Source organism: Copadichromis virginalis, linkage group LG20, assembly GCF_057382275.1.
Source record: "Copadichromis virginalis isolate Kocher_CV1m ecotype Utaka linkage group LG20, C_Virginalis_male_GT1.1, whole genome shotgun sequence".
In the NCBI taxonomy this organism is placed as follows: domain Eukaryota; kingdom Metazoa; phylum Chordata; class Actinopteri; order Cichliformes; family Cichlidae; genus Copadichromis; species Copadichromis virginalis.
In genome coordinates, this window is record NC_140637.1 from 11165393 (window position 1) to 11183088 (window position 17696).

The following is a 17696-nucleotide window of genomic DNA, read 5'->3' on the forward strand; positions in this document are numbered from 1 at the left end:
CTTGAACTTTCATACTTTTAAAATTACATCCTCAGGAGTTGGAAGACCTTTGCAGAGTTTTGAAGTTACGCCCACGCCTCTTACGGCTCGTACACACCATCTTTGAAGTTGCAACCGTAACCTTTCTGTTAAATAATGAATTTGGAGAGCAGCCTGCCTGCTCATAAAGTCTGACACACATTGTCTGTGGGGTTGGGTGGTGGCTACGTGAAGTAAAAGGTTGCAGTCGTGGTGCTGGGCAACCGTAGATCAGGCCTTCGTCCTTTTATAAGCGACTTCAAAACTGATGTGGCGAGGCATAATAACGCTATTACTTCAATTTATAAACACCTGCATTTAACATCTCAAATGAGTCTAGTGAGGTTTAGTGTGAGTCGGAGACCATGACAGACAACTAGAGGAACTGGTGAGCAATCATATCGTCCCTGAAGGAAGACAGATTGTACAATCATGCTAAAGCAGTAACAGCTGCAGTGAGATACAGTGTAAGCCTGTGCACGGGGGTCTACTGGAGAAGGCGGGAAAGCCACAGAGGCAGAACTCCTAAACCTTCTTCTCTCCGTACCCTGAGGGAAGCCCCCGCTTGCACCTCGGTCTGCTGAGTGACAGCACTTTGACTGTTGAATACTGCAGGGGTGACGCTGAATTCGCTGATCATGGGCTAAATGCACTATGTGTGTTGATTTAATAGGATCCCTTGAGGGTCTGTGCTTCACGCTTTACCCCATTTATGAGGGTCCAGTCAGTGCCCAGCTAGAGGCAGATTCACTGCGTGTCCTACTGTGGTCGTGCTGTCTGCATGGTTGGGTGTATGAGTGCACCACACACTCCCACAGACACTCGTGCCATAAGAATTTGCTGGGGCAGTTTTTAACTGCGCTTCTCGGTGCCTCACAATTATGTGAGGTGAAATTACTTCTATTACTGTATGTTACTTGTGTTCATATTATATAGGTAACACATTACTCTGTTAATTTTTACTTGCTTTTAACTTTTTAAAAGAGTGTTACTCTGAACATGTAGATCAGCTGAGCTTTCTAATGTTTTTGTTTAATACTCCTGAGAAAAGTGTGTGTTTTTATGCCCTATTCATTAGGTTTCACAATCACTGTCACAAATATTGTAAATATTTTCTTATGTACAGTCATATACAGGGTAGGAAATAAAGACATGGTGCAGGTGGATGTCATTCTAGCACAGACAGGTTTATTGGCACACATCTTACAGATAAAAAAAACAGCCTAACGTTATAAAAGCACAAGGTTATTATCAGATATCTGGTTCAGTCTCTTACAGTGAACCTCACGCATGAATACAAATGTCTCACTTTCTTTGTGATGAATATTGCTGAAAACTGTGAACTGATTCAGTTATCTAGCAAACTATTTCGTGTCTGAACTCACAGAATAGATTATTAAAGTCATGCTAACTGTCTCAGTATTCCAGTTTTTACACTTAGTGGTGTTCCTGAGCTAATAGGCTTTGAAAAGGTGCAAGTAAAATCCTGCCAAGGGCTAGAGACCCCTGCACCTGCTCTGGCTGATCTTAAAGCCCCAGAGCTGGCCTCCAACCTGTAATCTCACCTCCAGCTGAACCTCCAGCTTGAGGCTGATTTATTTCATTAACACGGAGGAAATGAAATAGGACTTCCAGTATTAAGTAAACAGTCAAAACTGCTTTGATATAAAAGCCAAAGTCTGACCGCAGTGTTTATGGTAATCTGTCTGACTTTATCTTTGTAAGTTTTACGTCTAAACATGACCATGAAACCTGCATTGTATTCATTCAGGTTACTTTAAAGGTAGAGCTCTTCCTGCTCGGGTTTACAGTCATTATAGAAATGCTTTAATGGCTGAGTTTGCCAGTGATGTTCTGACTGCTTCCCTAACAGGCGCAGGCTGTTCTTTGGCCAGTTGGCATTGAATCTTGGATGCAGATGCTATTCCCTTGTGAAGATTTTGGCTCAATATACTAGTTTTTGAATCGTGAGTTTTACTTGAGATGAAAGTGACTTTGTGAAAATCTCTCTAGGATGCTTTTAATGCTCCCAGAGAAGCACGAGTGACTCCCAAAGCACTTAATGCATACTGTTTAAATACAAAATATTCTCATCTGACACAAATACACTGTAATCATGAAAACATGACTCTTCACATATGCAGCACTCTGTTCTATACATTGAAGGCCTTGCTATCTACCTTGTATGCACACTTATTACCAATTAACAGTTAACAAGTTTTCTTTTTACAATTTTGCATGATGCATGAAATTGACATGTTTTTCCATCAGTTTACACTTAATAACACATCAATGACTCACTCGAAGGTATTTTGAATATTGTCTCAGAACTGAGTCTTCTTGCTAAATCAATTTTAGCTTTGGATGGGATGTGGGGACTCTGTCCCATTCTCCTGAAACATCCATTTAAACTCTGTCAGTCTGGATGGGAACCATCCTTGAGCTGCCATCTGCAGGTGGCATACTGACGTTAAGTCTGGTCTTTGGTTGGGCCACTCAAGTGGCAGCATTGTGCTGAAACCACACTTGGACTTCATTTCAGTGTCATGTTGAAAGGTGAACTTTCATCCCAGTTTCAGGTTGCTGGACTCTGGAGACTCTGTTCTTCTAGGACTGTTCTGGATTTTAATGCATTCACACCACCTTCAGTCCTGACCCGTCTCTTTGTCCCTGTCACTGAGAAGCACCTTTGTGTTCACTACAGGGATAGTATTTCACTGTGGGGCTGAATGAGGTGATTGAAGGAGCCTGCTGTTTACCAGACATAAAACTTCTGGAGTTCTGCTCAGAGAGTTCAATTTTGGTTTCAGATCAGAAAATATATTTCCTGGTAAAAGCAAAGCTGACTGACATTATTAATTTTTACATATATTTGCTAGAAAAAATGGGACACAGCAAAATACTAAAACATGCAAACACAAATGGAAATACAATATACAAGGCAAAAACAGAGTTTGTACAATTTTAATAAGCTTGAAGGACAATATTTGGTATGACCACCTTTACTGTCCGACACAGTCTGAATTCTTAGGTAAACTTTTTGTAATGTCTTTTCGCGGTCTTCTGGAAAAGAGCCTTGAATGCCCTCCAGGTATCTTGAAGGACATTCAAGGCTTTTCTTTGGATGTCTCTGTGTAGATGATCCCACACTACTTTAGTAATGTCAAGGTGTGATCTCTGGGGAGGCCAAATCTATTGCTGATATTATACCACTGTATTTTTTTCAGTCCAGGCATGCTTTTAATACACTACTAGTGTGTTTGGGATGATTGTAATGCTGAAAAATGAAACCAATCAGATGATTTCCATGATTTTTGCATGTTTTCTTCATTCTAAATTCCAATTCAATTTTGACAAAATCCAACTCCACTGGCTGAAATGCAGCCCCTGACCATGACAGAGCGTCCACCATACAATGCAAATGTCTGTAGATACTCACTGTTGTGCGTCTCTCCTAACATCCTGCATATTGACAGCAATTTGAAGCAGAAAAATTCTATTTTGGATTTACCCCACTAGATTCCCTTGCGCTGTCATTGATTTTCAGTTCAGTTCTTGTGCAATGTGGCATAGCTCAGCCTTTTCTCCCTGTTTCCCTTGCTTAAGAATGGCTTCTTGACAGCCACTCTTCCGCTGAGACCATTTCTGCTGAGGCTTCAGCGTACAGTCAACCGTCCAGATGCATCTCTCGGTTCCTGTGTCTAGTCTTTGCTGGATTTTACCTAGGACTTTCATCGATAGCTTTTAGGCCTCACAGTTCTTCTCTTTTCCTTTGCTTATCCAATTTTCACAGACTTTTTAAGGACAGTCCCCACACCATGCCATACCCATTATATATAGGTTAGTATTAGTAAGGAAGCAGCTATCATTAAGTTCATCTTCTTTGCAGGAAATAACCAACATTTTGAAATCAAAATGTCTACATTAATTATCCGAGCAGGGGCATATGTATCTCAGAAGACAATCACTTAATTGAAATTAGCACTGAAGGTCAATTTTTCATAAAGGTAAATTCAATAGCATGACATTTAGCTGTAATTAATAACACTGTGTACTTACATGGCATTTGGCATTGCTTCCTTGAGGAAGCCAACACAAAGGACCTTTATGGAGTTTTGCCATTTGCTTTTCTACAAGTATTTAATGCTGAAATTATGCATGAGATCTGTGCTGAAAAGGCATGGCTTATCATTTAATGAAAATTAGTTTGTGGTTTCATAAAGACCACGCTCATTTCATTTTAGAATTATAATAACAATATGCTGTGGTATTGTGTATCCTTGGAAAACTGGTGGGATAAATGGAAATTAATATCCGTTCATATATAAATCTTTGAATGCAGACAAAAGATTTAAACTCATGTTTGTCATATGCTACATTTTTGATGTTGCAACAAAGCCAGAGCACTCATTTGTATTTCAGGCTATCGCCACCTTTTTTTCTCCAGAGTTTGTGCTGAAACGTACGAATAAACAGGGAGCACGGCAGCTATTTCACCTTGTTCAAAGTGCAGTGTTTCCATATTGTGCTAAATTGCTGTTTTCTCTTGTCTGTGAATTTACATAATGATCAGTGGTTAGTCGTCTGCTGAGCAAGTGGAAATGCAATAGTTTGTTTGTTGAGGTCAAAATTGAGGTCATTACTTTGGGTATTCAGGTGTAACATTACATGCTTTTAAAGCTAATCGGATGTGGAGTTTTATTCACGTGGAGCTGCAGAGTGCTGATGTACGAACACAGGATTAAAGTGGAGTAATTGAATACTTTTTCTTTTCACACACAATTCAGTGATACACGTTTGTTCTGTTCCTCATGTTTCATCAGTTTTGTTTTGTTTTTGTTTCATTTCCACTTCTTTAAGTTATTTAGGCCAACAGTTCAAATTTCTAAAATAGAAATATTAAAAAAGCCTTTTCATAGATTCACATACCTAATCTAGATGCTTTCCATTTAGCTTTATTTTATTTTACATGAAATTAATATAAGTAGACATGTGCCTATAGCTCTTTATGTGACATAAAGAAATCAAACAAGGCTTTCAAAAACATCTCACAACCCACACGCACGACAAAGGTGAGGGTGAATTTGGCACAAAGGCAAAGAAATCAAAAAATACACCCAACAAAGAGTGTGAGGGTGTTAAAGAACTACATGGACTTGAACTGAAACTGAAGTGAAGCATCTAAACTAGAAATGTGTGTGCAAAATGTACAGTGATGTGCTTTTGAACTAAAATAAACAATGAAATAATTATTTAATGCAAAAAAAATCTGTCCGGTCAGCTGTACAGTTCTGTTAAGGCCCATAATTATTTAATGATTGCTTTACTTCTTGCAAATTTTATAAGTGCTCCTAAATATAGTATCTGCTTTAGCTATTCTTTGAGGACAGAGGAACACGTGAGATTAATTTCTGTAACGTATTTTAAAAAAAACATCCAAAAAGCAGGTCCTCCTGTGGAAGCAGCGAATGAATAAAACTAAATGTAGTTAAGTGTGAAACCCTCCTCTGCCAACTTATTTTAAAACACTGCAGTACAATTAACCTTTGCTCTGTGCATGAAATAGTTTTTCACAGAATAGTGGTGTACTCATTAATAAATTTTAATTATCTTTTTTTATATAGCTGTTGTAGATACTGAAAAGATCCATTATGGGAAGCGACAGAAGTCAGGTCATAATGAAAGCGGAGAGGACGCTGGAATTAAATGTTGGAACTAATGAGTAACAAATTCATCTCAAAATCTTCAACGCCAAGGTAGAATAATAATATTACCAGCATCGCCACATTTATTGTCATCATCCATATCAGTTTCTGCTCTACTTGATAAACCAAAAGAAGCAAAAGAGATGGAAAGAATGACAACGATCTGCAGTAAAAGCAAAGAGAATGGCTGAATAGATGTGCTAGAGTTAGAAAGTTGCAAAGCTGCATGTTTGCTTACCTGTGGAGTGACTCTTGCACAAAGCAGGACACCTGAATGCACCCAGCCAAGAATTCTGGCAATTAGGTTTCAAAGAAACAATCGTTTTATGAACATATGTATTTTTTTGTATTTGGCGAAAGCACTGTACATTGATCTGTTCCACAGTCCACATACTGCAACACTGACATTACTGAAGGAATGTTAAAAGTTAGCTATATATTCAACTTTACACAGTCTTATGAACAGCTCCCGGTGCCTACAGTCTTTGTCTGTCTGTGGCATCATCCATAGTTCTTCATGGGTTAGAGTCAATTTTTCACCGTTTTTTACAAGAGTATCTGATTGAGCCATACAGCTCAATGTCAGAACGGAGTGACATGGAAGGATATTTTTGCTGTTGGCCTTTTGCCCTCATAAAGAATTTATATGCCCACTGAAATCGATGATTGATATTTCATCTTGTCTTTTAGCGAGTAACCTTCCGATGACCCGGCCTAAGAGCGAGAAATGTGACAAGTAGTCCTTTTGAAAAACAGAAAATAAAAAGACCTTTTTTTTGTTAAGAGAATGGGGGAACACGTCCTTCTGTCTGTCCGTGTTCTCTTTCCCTTGATGCAGAGATTCTAGATCATTCCAGCCAGCCAAGGAGGAAGAAAGAGTCCCACAGATCCCAGTATACACACCAGCACAAACATCCAGAGGAATATCCTGTCAATGACCATGGCCACATACTTCCAGTCCTCCTTGACCTAGCAGAGAGGGGAAACAGCACAGGGGGACATTTCAAATTTCACTCCACACCACCTTCCTTTTCTACCTGTCAGTTTTCACCCTTGATTGATTTCTCACGAATGGCTGATTTTTTCATTATGAGTCTGCTATCTCTTAAATGTCAGTCAATCCTTGCTTGTGTCTCTTATGAAAAATTCAAGGTCAAATTGCGGAGGTCCCATTATTTTAAAGACAGGCCTATTCTGGTTAGAGCTCGAAAGTGTATTGTGGCGTCGACGGTGACTGATGTCAGTGAATACAATAGGTTTTTATTACATTTGCTCACATATATCCTCCAGAAACGTATTTTTCCCCTCTCAGAAACTTTATAATTAGCATTTTATCACTATGTGCTGAATTTTTTTTAATTATTTGACATGTAATACTTGTTCCAAGCACAGTTTCAGGGTTATGTTTGAAAGCAATAAAGAAAATTCACTTGTCTAATGGTCAATTTTAATTAGGTTGCATAAGCATTTGTATGTGCGACTGTTCACACTGAGTTGCCCATAAGAGCTTCTAAATAAGACAGCGTTCTTTTATCATCAGAAAATCCCGATTACTGTTATTACTGACTCAGTCATGTCACTTTTATCTTGCTTTTTAATAATTAGCAATGGTAAATTGACTTGTCATTTATGGGTCTGATACTTGATTGTCATTATGTGTTTATGTGCTCTTCCTTTCTTGGATCCCTTCTGAGTTTTTGGGTATGCGCATCCTCAACATATGCAAAAGCCATGGGAGCAGTATATAAACATGTATGTAAATGCCAACAACAAATGTTTTGAAAAGAAACAAATATGATATTGAAAGTCTTATTATACTTTGTATGATTTACAGTGAGCAGAATCAGTAGTTTAAAAATATATTCGTGTTGGCAGGGGTGATTTGGCCCTGTTCTTTTTCTAGTCAATAACATTTTTAAAGCCTCCTCCTAGTACACAGCATAGACAGGAAAAAGTACAGTATGTGAACAATGCTGCATGCAGTGGAGCTCTGCATACATAGATGATAAAAAGCAGATAACAACATAACCATTTTTTATTTTTATGCAACACACAAAGGACAGCCCACACTGCTTAAAACACACTATTTTTCCAGTTATTCTGCAAAGCAGCACGCATTTATCTGAGAACTGTAACACGATTTAGTTGTTGTCACTCAGTGCCTGAGTTCAGCTTAGCTGGATCTCTGACATGCAAAATAACAGGGTTCCTTGTTTGTTCAGGATTACTTTCATCCTCTTTTGCACGAGAAAAGAAAGAAGGGGAGGCGCACTGCTTGGTGGGAGTGAGCACAGGGAACATACATGTAGGCTTTTTGCATGGAAGTACATTTCACCCCTGTAGGATCCAGTCAGAATCTACTGTTTTTATTTAACGTTCCTCTGACACCTTAAATGCCTGCAGGCAAAAGATGCGAGGTAGTTATGGGGTTTTTTTTACAAACAAACTGACCTTTTAGAAATGTGCCCGCTGAGGTACCATGTTTCTCCTGCTGGGATCTGACTAATTTTGAAATTGAACAAATCGTGACAGATCAGGTATTGGATTTTATTCTCCCATTTACTTCAGTCTCTAAATGGTAGCTCAAAATTACACAGTGTGGTTTTTGTCCTGTCTGTCTCCTCTCATTCCCAACTAGCCGTGGCAGATAGCTCCCTGAGCCCGGTTCTGCCGGAGGCTTCTTCCTGTTAAAAGGGAGTTTCTCCTTCCCACTGTTGCCAAGCGCTTGCTCATAGGGGGTCATTTGATTGTTTTGGGGTTTCTTTTTCAAATTATTGTAGGGTCTTAACACTAAAATATAAAGCACCTTGAGGTGACTGCTGTTGGGATTTGGCAATAGATAAATCAAAAATTGTGCTAAAAGCCCTTATTTAATTTCTGAAAGGATTTCACTTGTGTTTAAAACAGAACATTTAGAAACATTATTACCAAGGCTTGATCGTTTCTGTCTACTCACTGAAAAGTCTGCATCTTCTGCCCTGAGATGATCAGCGATGTACTGCACTCCCTCTATAGCCCGTTTCATAGCTGGAGAAATAGTTGGAATCACAGCATCCTGTTGGGTACTTGCATCTTTTGTGGACTCTGCTGTTAGGGTTTCTGCTAGCTGATCTGTAGGAGGAGTTTTTTTCAACTGCCCCATTATTCCAGAGACCCCATCATCATGCAGACAGCAGTACTGGACACTGCTGGAGCGACACAGATGTCTGGCTTTCTGAGGAAGCGACTTCTGTTGGTCACACATTTGCTCTACGCTGTGGGAGCGACCATTTGGGGCCAGTCTACTTGGTTCTTCCCTCGACAGGTTGCGAAGTGGACCCAGTGGCAAAGTTGGGGGCAATGACAATTGGGAAGAAGACGAGGCCGCTGAGTTGTGTCTGCGTAGGGGTTGCTTCTCTGAGAGAACTGAATACTGACCAGATGTGGATCGGCTGAAAATGTCGGCCTTCACTGGGTGATCTTCTTCATTGTGCTTCCCAAGAGGGGAAGAGGGTGGAGATGGTGAGCAGACGAGGATGCTTGGGCTGTCAGACTGTGTCCTTGGGATTATATTTTCAGCCTGGGCCATTTGTATTAGCCCAGTCTCTAGGCCTGTCCAGAAGGCCTGAGAGTTGCCTGTGGCAGATATCGTTGTTGGACGGTGCATCATCTCAATAAGCTTCTTGCAGTGCTGCTTTGCGGTGCCTGGCGGACGCTTCATGAAGAGGACCTGAGGTACCAAGTCCAGGAATACTCTGCGGACCCAGTGAGGCATGCCATGTGTTTGTGGGGATCGGTGGTGTACATTCAACACAAAGACGGTAATTATGATGGAGAGCGTGACAAAGACCATAGTGAACAGCAGGTATTCACCAATCAGTGGTATGACCAGAGATGTAGATGGTATTATCTCTGTTATCAGCAGGAGGAACACTGTTAAGGACAGTAGCACTGAAATGCACAAGGTAATCTTCTCGCCACACTGGGAAGGCAAATAGAACACCAGCACAGTCAAGCAGGAGATAAGCAGACAGGGGATAATAAGGTTTATAGTGTAGAACAATGGAAGCCTCCGAATGATGAAGTAGTAAGTGATGTCTGAATAGATCTCTGTGCAGCACTCATACTTTTTTGTATTGTACTTGCCCACTGCATTGACAATCACCCACTCCCCGCTCTCCCAGTAGTCCATCTGGTCCACATCACCGGCCATGCTGATCAGATCGATCTTGGCACGGTCATAGGTCCAAGAGCCGAACTTCATCTTGCAGCTTTGCTGGTCAAAAGGGAAAAACGTGACATCTATGCTGCATGAAGACTTATAAATGGCTGGTGGCATCCACTTTATCTGGCCATCGTAGAACAGATGCGCCTTTGTGAAGTGAGTAACTGCAAAGTCACCGTCGGCACTGCAGATGAAGACCAGGGGAGAAAGGTGGAAACACATATATCAGACTCACATCACATTTTAGCCCCTCTTTAATAAAGGAATTTTATAAGTTTAATTCTGGGTGATTTCTTCAAGCACTACTTTAAAATGTTCAAGGTCAGTCGCAGCTCACAGGTAGAGTAGATGTTCAGTTGCCATGGAGGTAACTAAGTCTTTTTCATTGGAAAACTAAGTAACAAATAAGATTTTTTGCTCAATAGATACAGGAGAAAGTTAAAGAAGTGGTGTTATCCGTTTTTACAGTTTCTAACCCTGTGAAATTCAGGGGTCGAGACTAATTTAAAATGTATTTAAAAGATTAAGTATTCTGAGTCATCAAATAAAAAGTGAAAATGTCTTCATCTATGTCAATGACACTTATGTTTATGTGTGTACATCTCTAAATGGGCAAGATGTCATGTCTTTAACATTCTGTTGGTGTCCAGTTTGTTCATTATTCAGTTCATTCACAGTCTGTTGTTGCCTTTTTGTTATCTCTTCATGCTCTACTTGTGTTTGAGTCTGTCTCCATTGAGTTACTTCCTGTTTTATTTTGGTGTTCCTTGTCATTTTCTTTTCTTTTTTTGCAGTTCCTGTGTCTCATTATCCCTGATTTGTTCCAGCTGTGTTCCCCATCTTTTTCCACCAGCCTCATTAGCTTTTGTATTTATTGTCTCAGTCTTCCCTTGTCCTTTGTTGAGTGGCTCCATATTTCTGTGTGTTCTCTAATGTTTCTCTGAGTCTTGTAGTATTTGTTAGTGTTTCCTATCCTGGAGTAATTATTCCTCATTATTCCATTTTCCCGTTCTTATTTTGGACTGTTTCCCTTTCATCAATCCTCCACTTAATGCTTGCTTTATGCTGCACATTGCATTTGGGTCCGCATGCAGCTACCACTTTCCACACAGCTTATGATTTTCTGTTTAGAGACGTTTATGGAACAATTCAGTGCTAACATGATATAATTTTCGAGACGTGAATAAGGTCTTCATGAGCCAGAGGAAAACAGAACTTGAAGATACAGTTTTGTCTCAGATCTGAAATCTCCTTTGTGTACACAACAGTCCTGCTTTTACACACCTGATACCAGTTATTACATCCACCCTCATCGTGTGAACCAGCAATCTCAGTTCTACATCTCAAGGTGCAGAGCTCATTCCAAACCATTCAGCTCAAGTCTACAGAGGAAATAGCTTGAACCTATGTAATCAGAAAACCCTTTTGATGTTTATTTTCTCTGAATGGACATGCAGGCTATTCACAATGTAACATTTTGCTGTTTAAATCAATGCTGTTTACAAAAGTCTTTGAGATATTGTGTCACAAATGCACTTCACAAGTGAGATCGCCATGTTTTGCCTCACTAATTAAAAGAGAGAAGTGACAAAGGTTCAGTCATTTCACCATGAAAACAACAATCTTTGTTCAATAACTTAAAAGTTGCATATTTAGCAAATTCTTTCATGAAATTTTCTTTCCTATTAGCCGACTTTTGGAAAAAATATTAATCCAGGTTTACTTGAGGTGCTCATACTAGATGCATTTTATCGTTGAAATACATCCAGTTACATTTCACCTTCTTATTCCCAGCCAAATATATTACTTTCTGTCATACTGAGCTTTGTTTGTAACCACATCCATTAGGAGTGACCTTGTTCACATATATTTCAACTAAATTACTTTATGACATTGGCACAGGACAAAATGTTTGGCACAACAGCAGATTCTTCGTGTTTTCCCTCAAGTCATGCCATCTGTTGGAATTAAACCACCAGAATCTGAGCATTACTTGCCATATGATCATTTTTACATTGAAATGTTGACATTTAAAACGCACAGGAAGCACACTGTGGGCCTGAAAAGAATCTAAATTTCATATAGCACAAAAAGGTGTTTCCTTCCTCACTTGTTGTAGAGGACAATGTCGGGTCTCCAGATAATCTCTGAGGGGATACGTATGGAGGTGACATTTTCATAATCCTCTGGGTTCCAGCGGAGTTTGTAATCGTTCCATTCCTGTTGCAAAACATTAATCATATTTATGCATCGCAGCGTTATACTGGACTGTATTTCACATGCCTTTTCTCTATCATCTTTTCTTACTTGCTTAACCCAGACATTTGTAGTCATCATCTGGTTCTTCTCATCCTTTTATGGAAAACAGAAAAGAGGATTACTCTGATTACAATGAATTCAACGTCCATCAGCACTTTATTACCACTGAGATAGAATTGAGTTTTTTCTTTCTCTCTTTTTTATGGTCCTCCCCCAAACTAATGGGGATGGGATTTTGTCCCCATAAGTGAGTGTTAGTCCCCACAAGTACAGTAGTATGGCAGTGGTCTGTCCTCACAAAGACGTCTAAACAAGTACACACACACACACACACACACACACACACACACACACACACACACACACACACACACACACACACACATTCATGAATCATTTCTAGAACAAATCAACCAGAACAAAAAACACTTTCACTTCTTTGCAGGCAAGCTGCTTTCTCCAGCTCTTCCCTGGGAACTTCTAAGACACAGCAGGCAGTGAATGCACTGTGCAGGAGAAGACAACTTCACCTAAAGTTGACTCTCACCGGCAGGCAGGTGGAGAAAGTACTGTCAACTAATTGTTTGTCATAAACCTGAAAAGTCATCCCCTGCAGCACAGTCTTGCACTGGGTAACTTTTAAATGGCTCTGCATGGCAGTCGGGTGTTTATATAATCATTTTTACCTTAGTCAACAGAATCTCAGTGACATTTGTGTAAAATGCATACTAAAATCTTGCACTTAAAACCACAGGAGGTCTGGAATGCAAAGATACCAACATGACGAGAGGGGTTAACGAAGTTATTTTTGTCTAGAGCAGCTGTGTCTGGATTGCTGCTCAGGAGACAGATTTGAATATTTACTGTCTGTGTTAGCATACTTGACAAGTGAATTTAATTTGGGAAAATAATGCATTGTCTTCTGTTGGTGTGCTTTCATTTCCGCTGATTTATCTCTCTTGCGTGGTGTATCTTTCAGCTAGTAATTACCAATATACAGCACATAAGACAGAATCTCCTCCCAACATAACACTCATATTAATGAAACACATGTCTCATGCCCATTCAACAAGCCAGGATGTTTGTAATTACAAGGATAGCTTTTTTGTTAAATCGTTACAACTTTAGTGATATATGTATTTAGATATTTACATAAATGGTAACTTAATTACAGGTAGTTAAAAAAAGCTATTTAATGATCAGAGTCCCATTATGGAGCCATAACATCGAAATGTCTCGCAGTCGTTTCTTTTCTCCTCAAAGAAGAAACACACAGATCGTGTTATTTTTGAAGGGCACAGTGGTAGCTAGACTTTAATGTCCAGTCGTAGATGTTGATGGAAACTTAACAAAGATGTCAGCTATTACTTACCACATCAATTAGCTGAGCGATAGATAGTCCAAAGTGGACTAGTACTGTATCTGTAGTGTTCCTCACAGGTCGGGAGAGCTTATTGTAATTTGCAAACAGATTCTGGAGCAGCCTCTCTTCAGCGTGGGCACGGGGTCCAAGTTGGAAACACACTGAGGCCAGAAATGAGAAAAAAATTCAACAAAACAAGAAGCTGAGATTAATCATGTGCCGTCCTGTTTATGTAATTTAAACGAGACCAATTGATCTTTACTTAGAACTGCAACTGCAATGCATAGGATATTCTTTCCTACGTTTTTTTTTTTTTTTTTAACTCCATGGTGATTTGTACCAGTTGATTTTGTGCAGGGCTCTCGTGCATATTCTCATAACCATTTTGAATTGTTTCTATTTTTGTTCACATATTCATGAAATACAGGGCAGAACTTTATACGAATACTATTAATGTTGAAAATATTTGCTTCCATTCACAATACATTAATCTGTAATGGATTGAGCTGATGCTACGATACCAAAGAATACAGAGTGTAATCTAAAAGTAGGGTGACCTCTATTATACAGCTGGCCTATGGTTACATGAGACGGGATCTGAGAGACGGGACAAATCAGGATGGAGGGTTTGGGGTGGGGGGGTTGCATAAAAGGAATAAGAGGAAGGAACAAACGTGCTGATGGAGCGATCTGTCTAGACGTTTCCCTCACCACCCTCCTCCACCCACCCTCCACTCTCTCCCTCTCCCTTTCTTCCTTTCAACAGCCGTCCTGATGAAGCAACTCAATCAGATCCCTCGGCACTGAGAAGGACCCGGCGAGGTCTGGGGACAATTAAAGAGAAAGGGATGATCTTGTGCCTTCGACAGGACGACGTCCTTTGCATTTTGGTTCTTTCCTTTCACATTCACTTGGGCACTTTTCCATTATAAACCTTGTTGCATCTGTGCAGGTAATTCATTGTGTTTGCAATCTTTCAGAGGCAGTGATTGATTTAACTGGCCTCACTGATATTTTATCATCTCTAGCAGTACCACACAGTTCAATGTCTTTCTTTCTCTTTGGATTTAATTTGTTTTGTCAAATATCACATGAAAAAAATAATCCTAAAGAGGACCCTTCCAAACTAGATTCTTGTGGTTTCTGGACAACATTAATATATTCGCCAAACACACTTGCTTGGCTCAGGCCCCTATAGAAAGGACGTGAGAGGACCTTTCTATAGGCTTCCATTAGTAACTTCCACTTTTCTAAGGCTATATTATTCCAAACGCCCCTTACTTGTATCCTTAAAATAGCGATACAGGTGTTGTTGCCATGCTGCTGGCCTTCCTCTTGGGTCCTTCTACCCACTCAATCAAAGTTGATGGGCTGTCTTTCAGTTGACTGAAAACTGGCATCCACTATTTTTAAAAGCTTGGGATCGATATCTTATTAAATGGATATAGTTTCTTTTTTCTTTCATGTCTTGTCTTCCTGTTTTCACCTGGATCTGTTTGACATTTCCAGACACCCAACAACCTTGAAATGCTGTTACACGTTCAGACGAGAGAGGCCGTCAAAGGTGGCGTTTGTTTTATCGCATCAAATTCTAGCATTATCTGTTGAATGCGACCAATATTAAACTAAACCGGAGGCTCAAGTACATTCTAAATCAGCCTTGGGACTAATGGGTTTATATGGGAGAGCTCACAGGGTGTTGTGACTTTGGTAAAAAATGCAGATTAGAGCAATAATCTTTGCAGGGAAAAGTAGGCAACTGTTAGATGAGTTTACTTCTACATGGTGTGTTCTCCATTACACTATGAATAAGACTCATGCAGACTGTGATGATGCCAGTGTCTGTCACTCATTATCGTGACGTTTTTCTTATATTGCTGTATTTTACAGTTTTCTGAAGCTACAGCAAAGCCTGATGAGTTATTTGGACGTGTCAGAGCTACTGGGTCCAAATCTGTCCTCATCTGATCAATGCTGTCTCATAGGACAGTATTGCATCAGAAGCAAATTAGTTTTCACTCAAGTGAATACTACACAACCAGGCAGATGAAGCTTGTTACCAGGCTACAAAGCTCGCGTAGCAACACAGGCAGTTTCTACCCTTCAGCAGCAAACTACAGAAAACAAGTTTTTTTGTCCCAAAGGTCGTGTGTTTTTATGGTTGTATTGTTCATTGTGCCAAATTAGCCCTCAGCAAAAATCATTGCCTGTCTAATAAGTAATGAGACTGGGGTGGACTGAATATAGATGATTGGGGTAAGGAGAGAGGCTTATATTAAATAGAAAAGCAAGGCCATCTGATGCCTTTCAGTCGTTTCTCTGAATTGCCCTGCTATTTAGGGCAAATCTATTGAAATGGCACAAATACAGGCAGTTCTTTTGAGTCATGCAGTAAATTTCTTTGTAAGCCAACTTTGTTGATGCTGATAAACTTGACCAGCGTGATATTTTAAACAGAAAAAAAGAGGAGTGGAAAAAAAATCTAATTTGAGATGATTAGTAGCTAAAAAACCCCTCCTGTTTCAATATATACTTCTGCCTTCAGCAAAAATGAAAAATGCATAAACATCCTTCGCATCGGTTTCCCCTATGTTGAAAAATAAAATGACAGATGATGCAGCTTTAATGACAGCACGGTGGAATTATTTACCTTGTGGAGGAAGAGTGAAGAAAAGTAAGCTCAAACATTTGTAGAAATCCATAGTGATCCAGCAGTACCCAACTCTATCAGTGAACTCCCTCCAACTTCTGCTGGATTTCAGTCATAGCAGAAGTGATCAAACCTGGAAAGTCTGCCCTGTGACAGCAGGTCGTCAAGGGGTTCAGATCAGGTTAAACACCCAGACGCAGAGGTCACGTCAGTCTGAGTCAACCCAGGCGGTCCTCCTGATTCCATCTCTCCATCTTTTCACAATCTCTTTTGTCCAGTCATAGCAGTATGAAGGACCCACAGACACATAGTGTAGTTTTTCTCATCCAACACTTCAAAGTCCCTCCTCCTCCTTCCACTGGAATCCTTCATCCAAGTGTGGCTGGCTTATCCTTCTCTTCTCCACCCTCCCTGTCAACATTACTCCCTCCCTCGCCTCTCATCTCTCCGCCTCCTCACCTCATCTCTCCCTCTCTCTCTTTCTCTCCCCCCTCTCTCTCTCACACACCTCATTTCTCTCTTTGTATTCTATCTTTCCCTCCTACTTACATATTTCTTTTTCTCCCTGTTCCAGTTTTCTCTTCTTCACTTTTTTCATTGAAAACAGAACTTTTTGTCAGTCTCTTTCTCTGTGTGTGTGTGTGTGTGTGTGTGTGAGGGAGAGTGTGAGAAGGAGTGTGGGGTGGGATTGGTAGGAGGATGGGGTAGTGGATGTCGACTTTTTGATTACTGGTACATACAGCAGCAGCGCTGTGTGGTTTTCTTGACCAGTTATTTGTATGTGAGCTGTGTTACAGTGTATGTGCAGCTACCTGTCAAAGTCCACTGTGTTAAAAAGTGCCAGTGAGTCACAGGACCTCTGGATACTCTTCAACCTCCCCTCTGCACTGTTTCCCACGAGCACTCCCCCCGCCCACCCTTTCTCCCCCACTCCTTTTTCTTTTAAACACCCCTGACCCTCACACACTGTCAATTTTTCATGTGACGTCTCACACACAGATGAAGACTTCTTTTTCTCTATAGCATCTTACTTCCCCCCCAGTCTGCTTTCAGCTTTTATACGTCAGCAGAGCTCAATGCCAAGGCTAGCCATCTATTGAGACAGTCACATTTGCTTGAGGTGTATTTCCTGTTGCTGAATATCTTTTTCATTTTTCTCCAGCAATGTCAAAATGTCACCTGAGAATGAGAATTGGAGAGCCTTAAAAAAATGTAAGCGTCATCATTACATGAGGATGGGTGAAGGAGAAGCTGACTTTTGACTTTCTGACAGTTCTTCCTGAGTGTTATATGACAGAGTGAAAGAAAAGATGTGCAAACAAAGATATATTTTGCTGTTTTAGTTGTCTTTGTCAGATATGCTTCTCTGTGAGCCCACAGAGAAGAGCCTCTGCAGAGCACGCATTGATTTTTTCTAATCAAAGACGAAGTTCTCTTGATCCAGCGATGACTAACTGTGACGTGACAGATGAAGAGATTCCTCTCGCCAGTTTGCCA

The 17696-nt window shown here is 40.2% G+C and overlaps 1 protein-coding gene across 2 annotated transcripts; it reads right to left on the bottom strand.

Moving 5' to 3' along the window:
* Window positions 1-1184: 1184 nt before the first annotated feature.
* Window positions 1185-16548, bottom strand: chrna4b (cholinergic receptor, nicotinic, alpha 4b). 2 transcript variants are annotated; one of them, XM_085442862.1, is made up of 6 exons: window positions 16200-16548; window positions 13559-13710; window positions 12235-12279; window positions 12038-12147; window positions 8680-10111; window positions 1185-6692 (listed from the first exon to the last, which is right to left on the bottom strand). In XM_085442862.1, exons 1-6 carry the CDS (start codon window positions 16249-16251, stop codon window positions 6567-6569), a joined length of 1917 nt encoding a protein of 638 aa, XP_085298988.1. In that variant the 5' UTR covers window positions 16252-16548; the 3' UTR covers window positions 1185-6566. The 2 variants fall into 2 exon arrangements, with proteins under 2 accessions (XP_085298988.1, XP_085298986.1); XM_085442860.1 differs by having other exon boundaries at window positions 12038-12279.
* Window positions 16549-17696: the final 1148 nt, after the last annotated feature.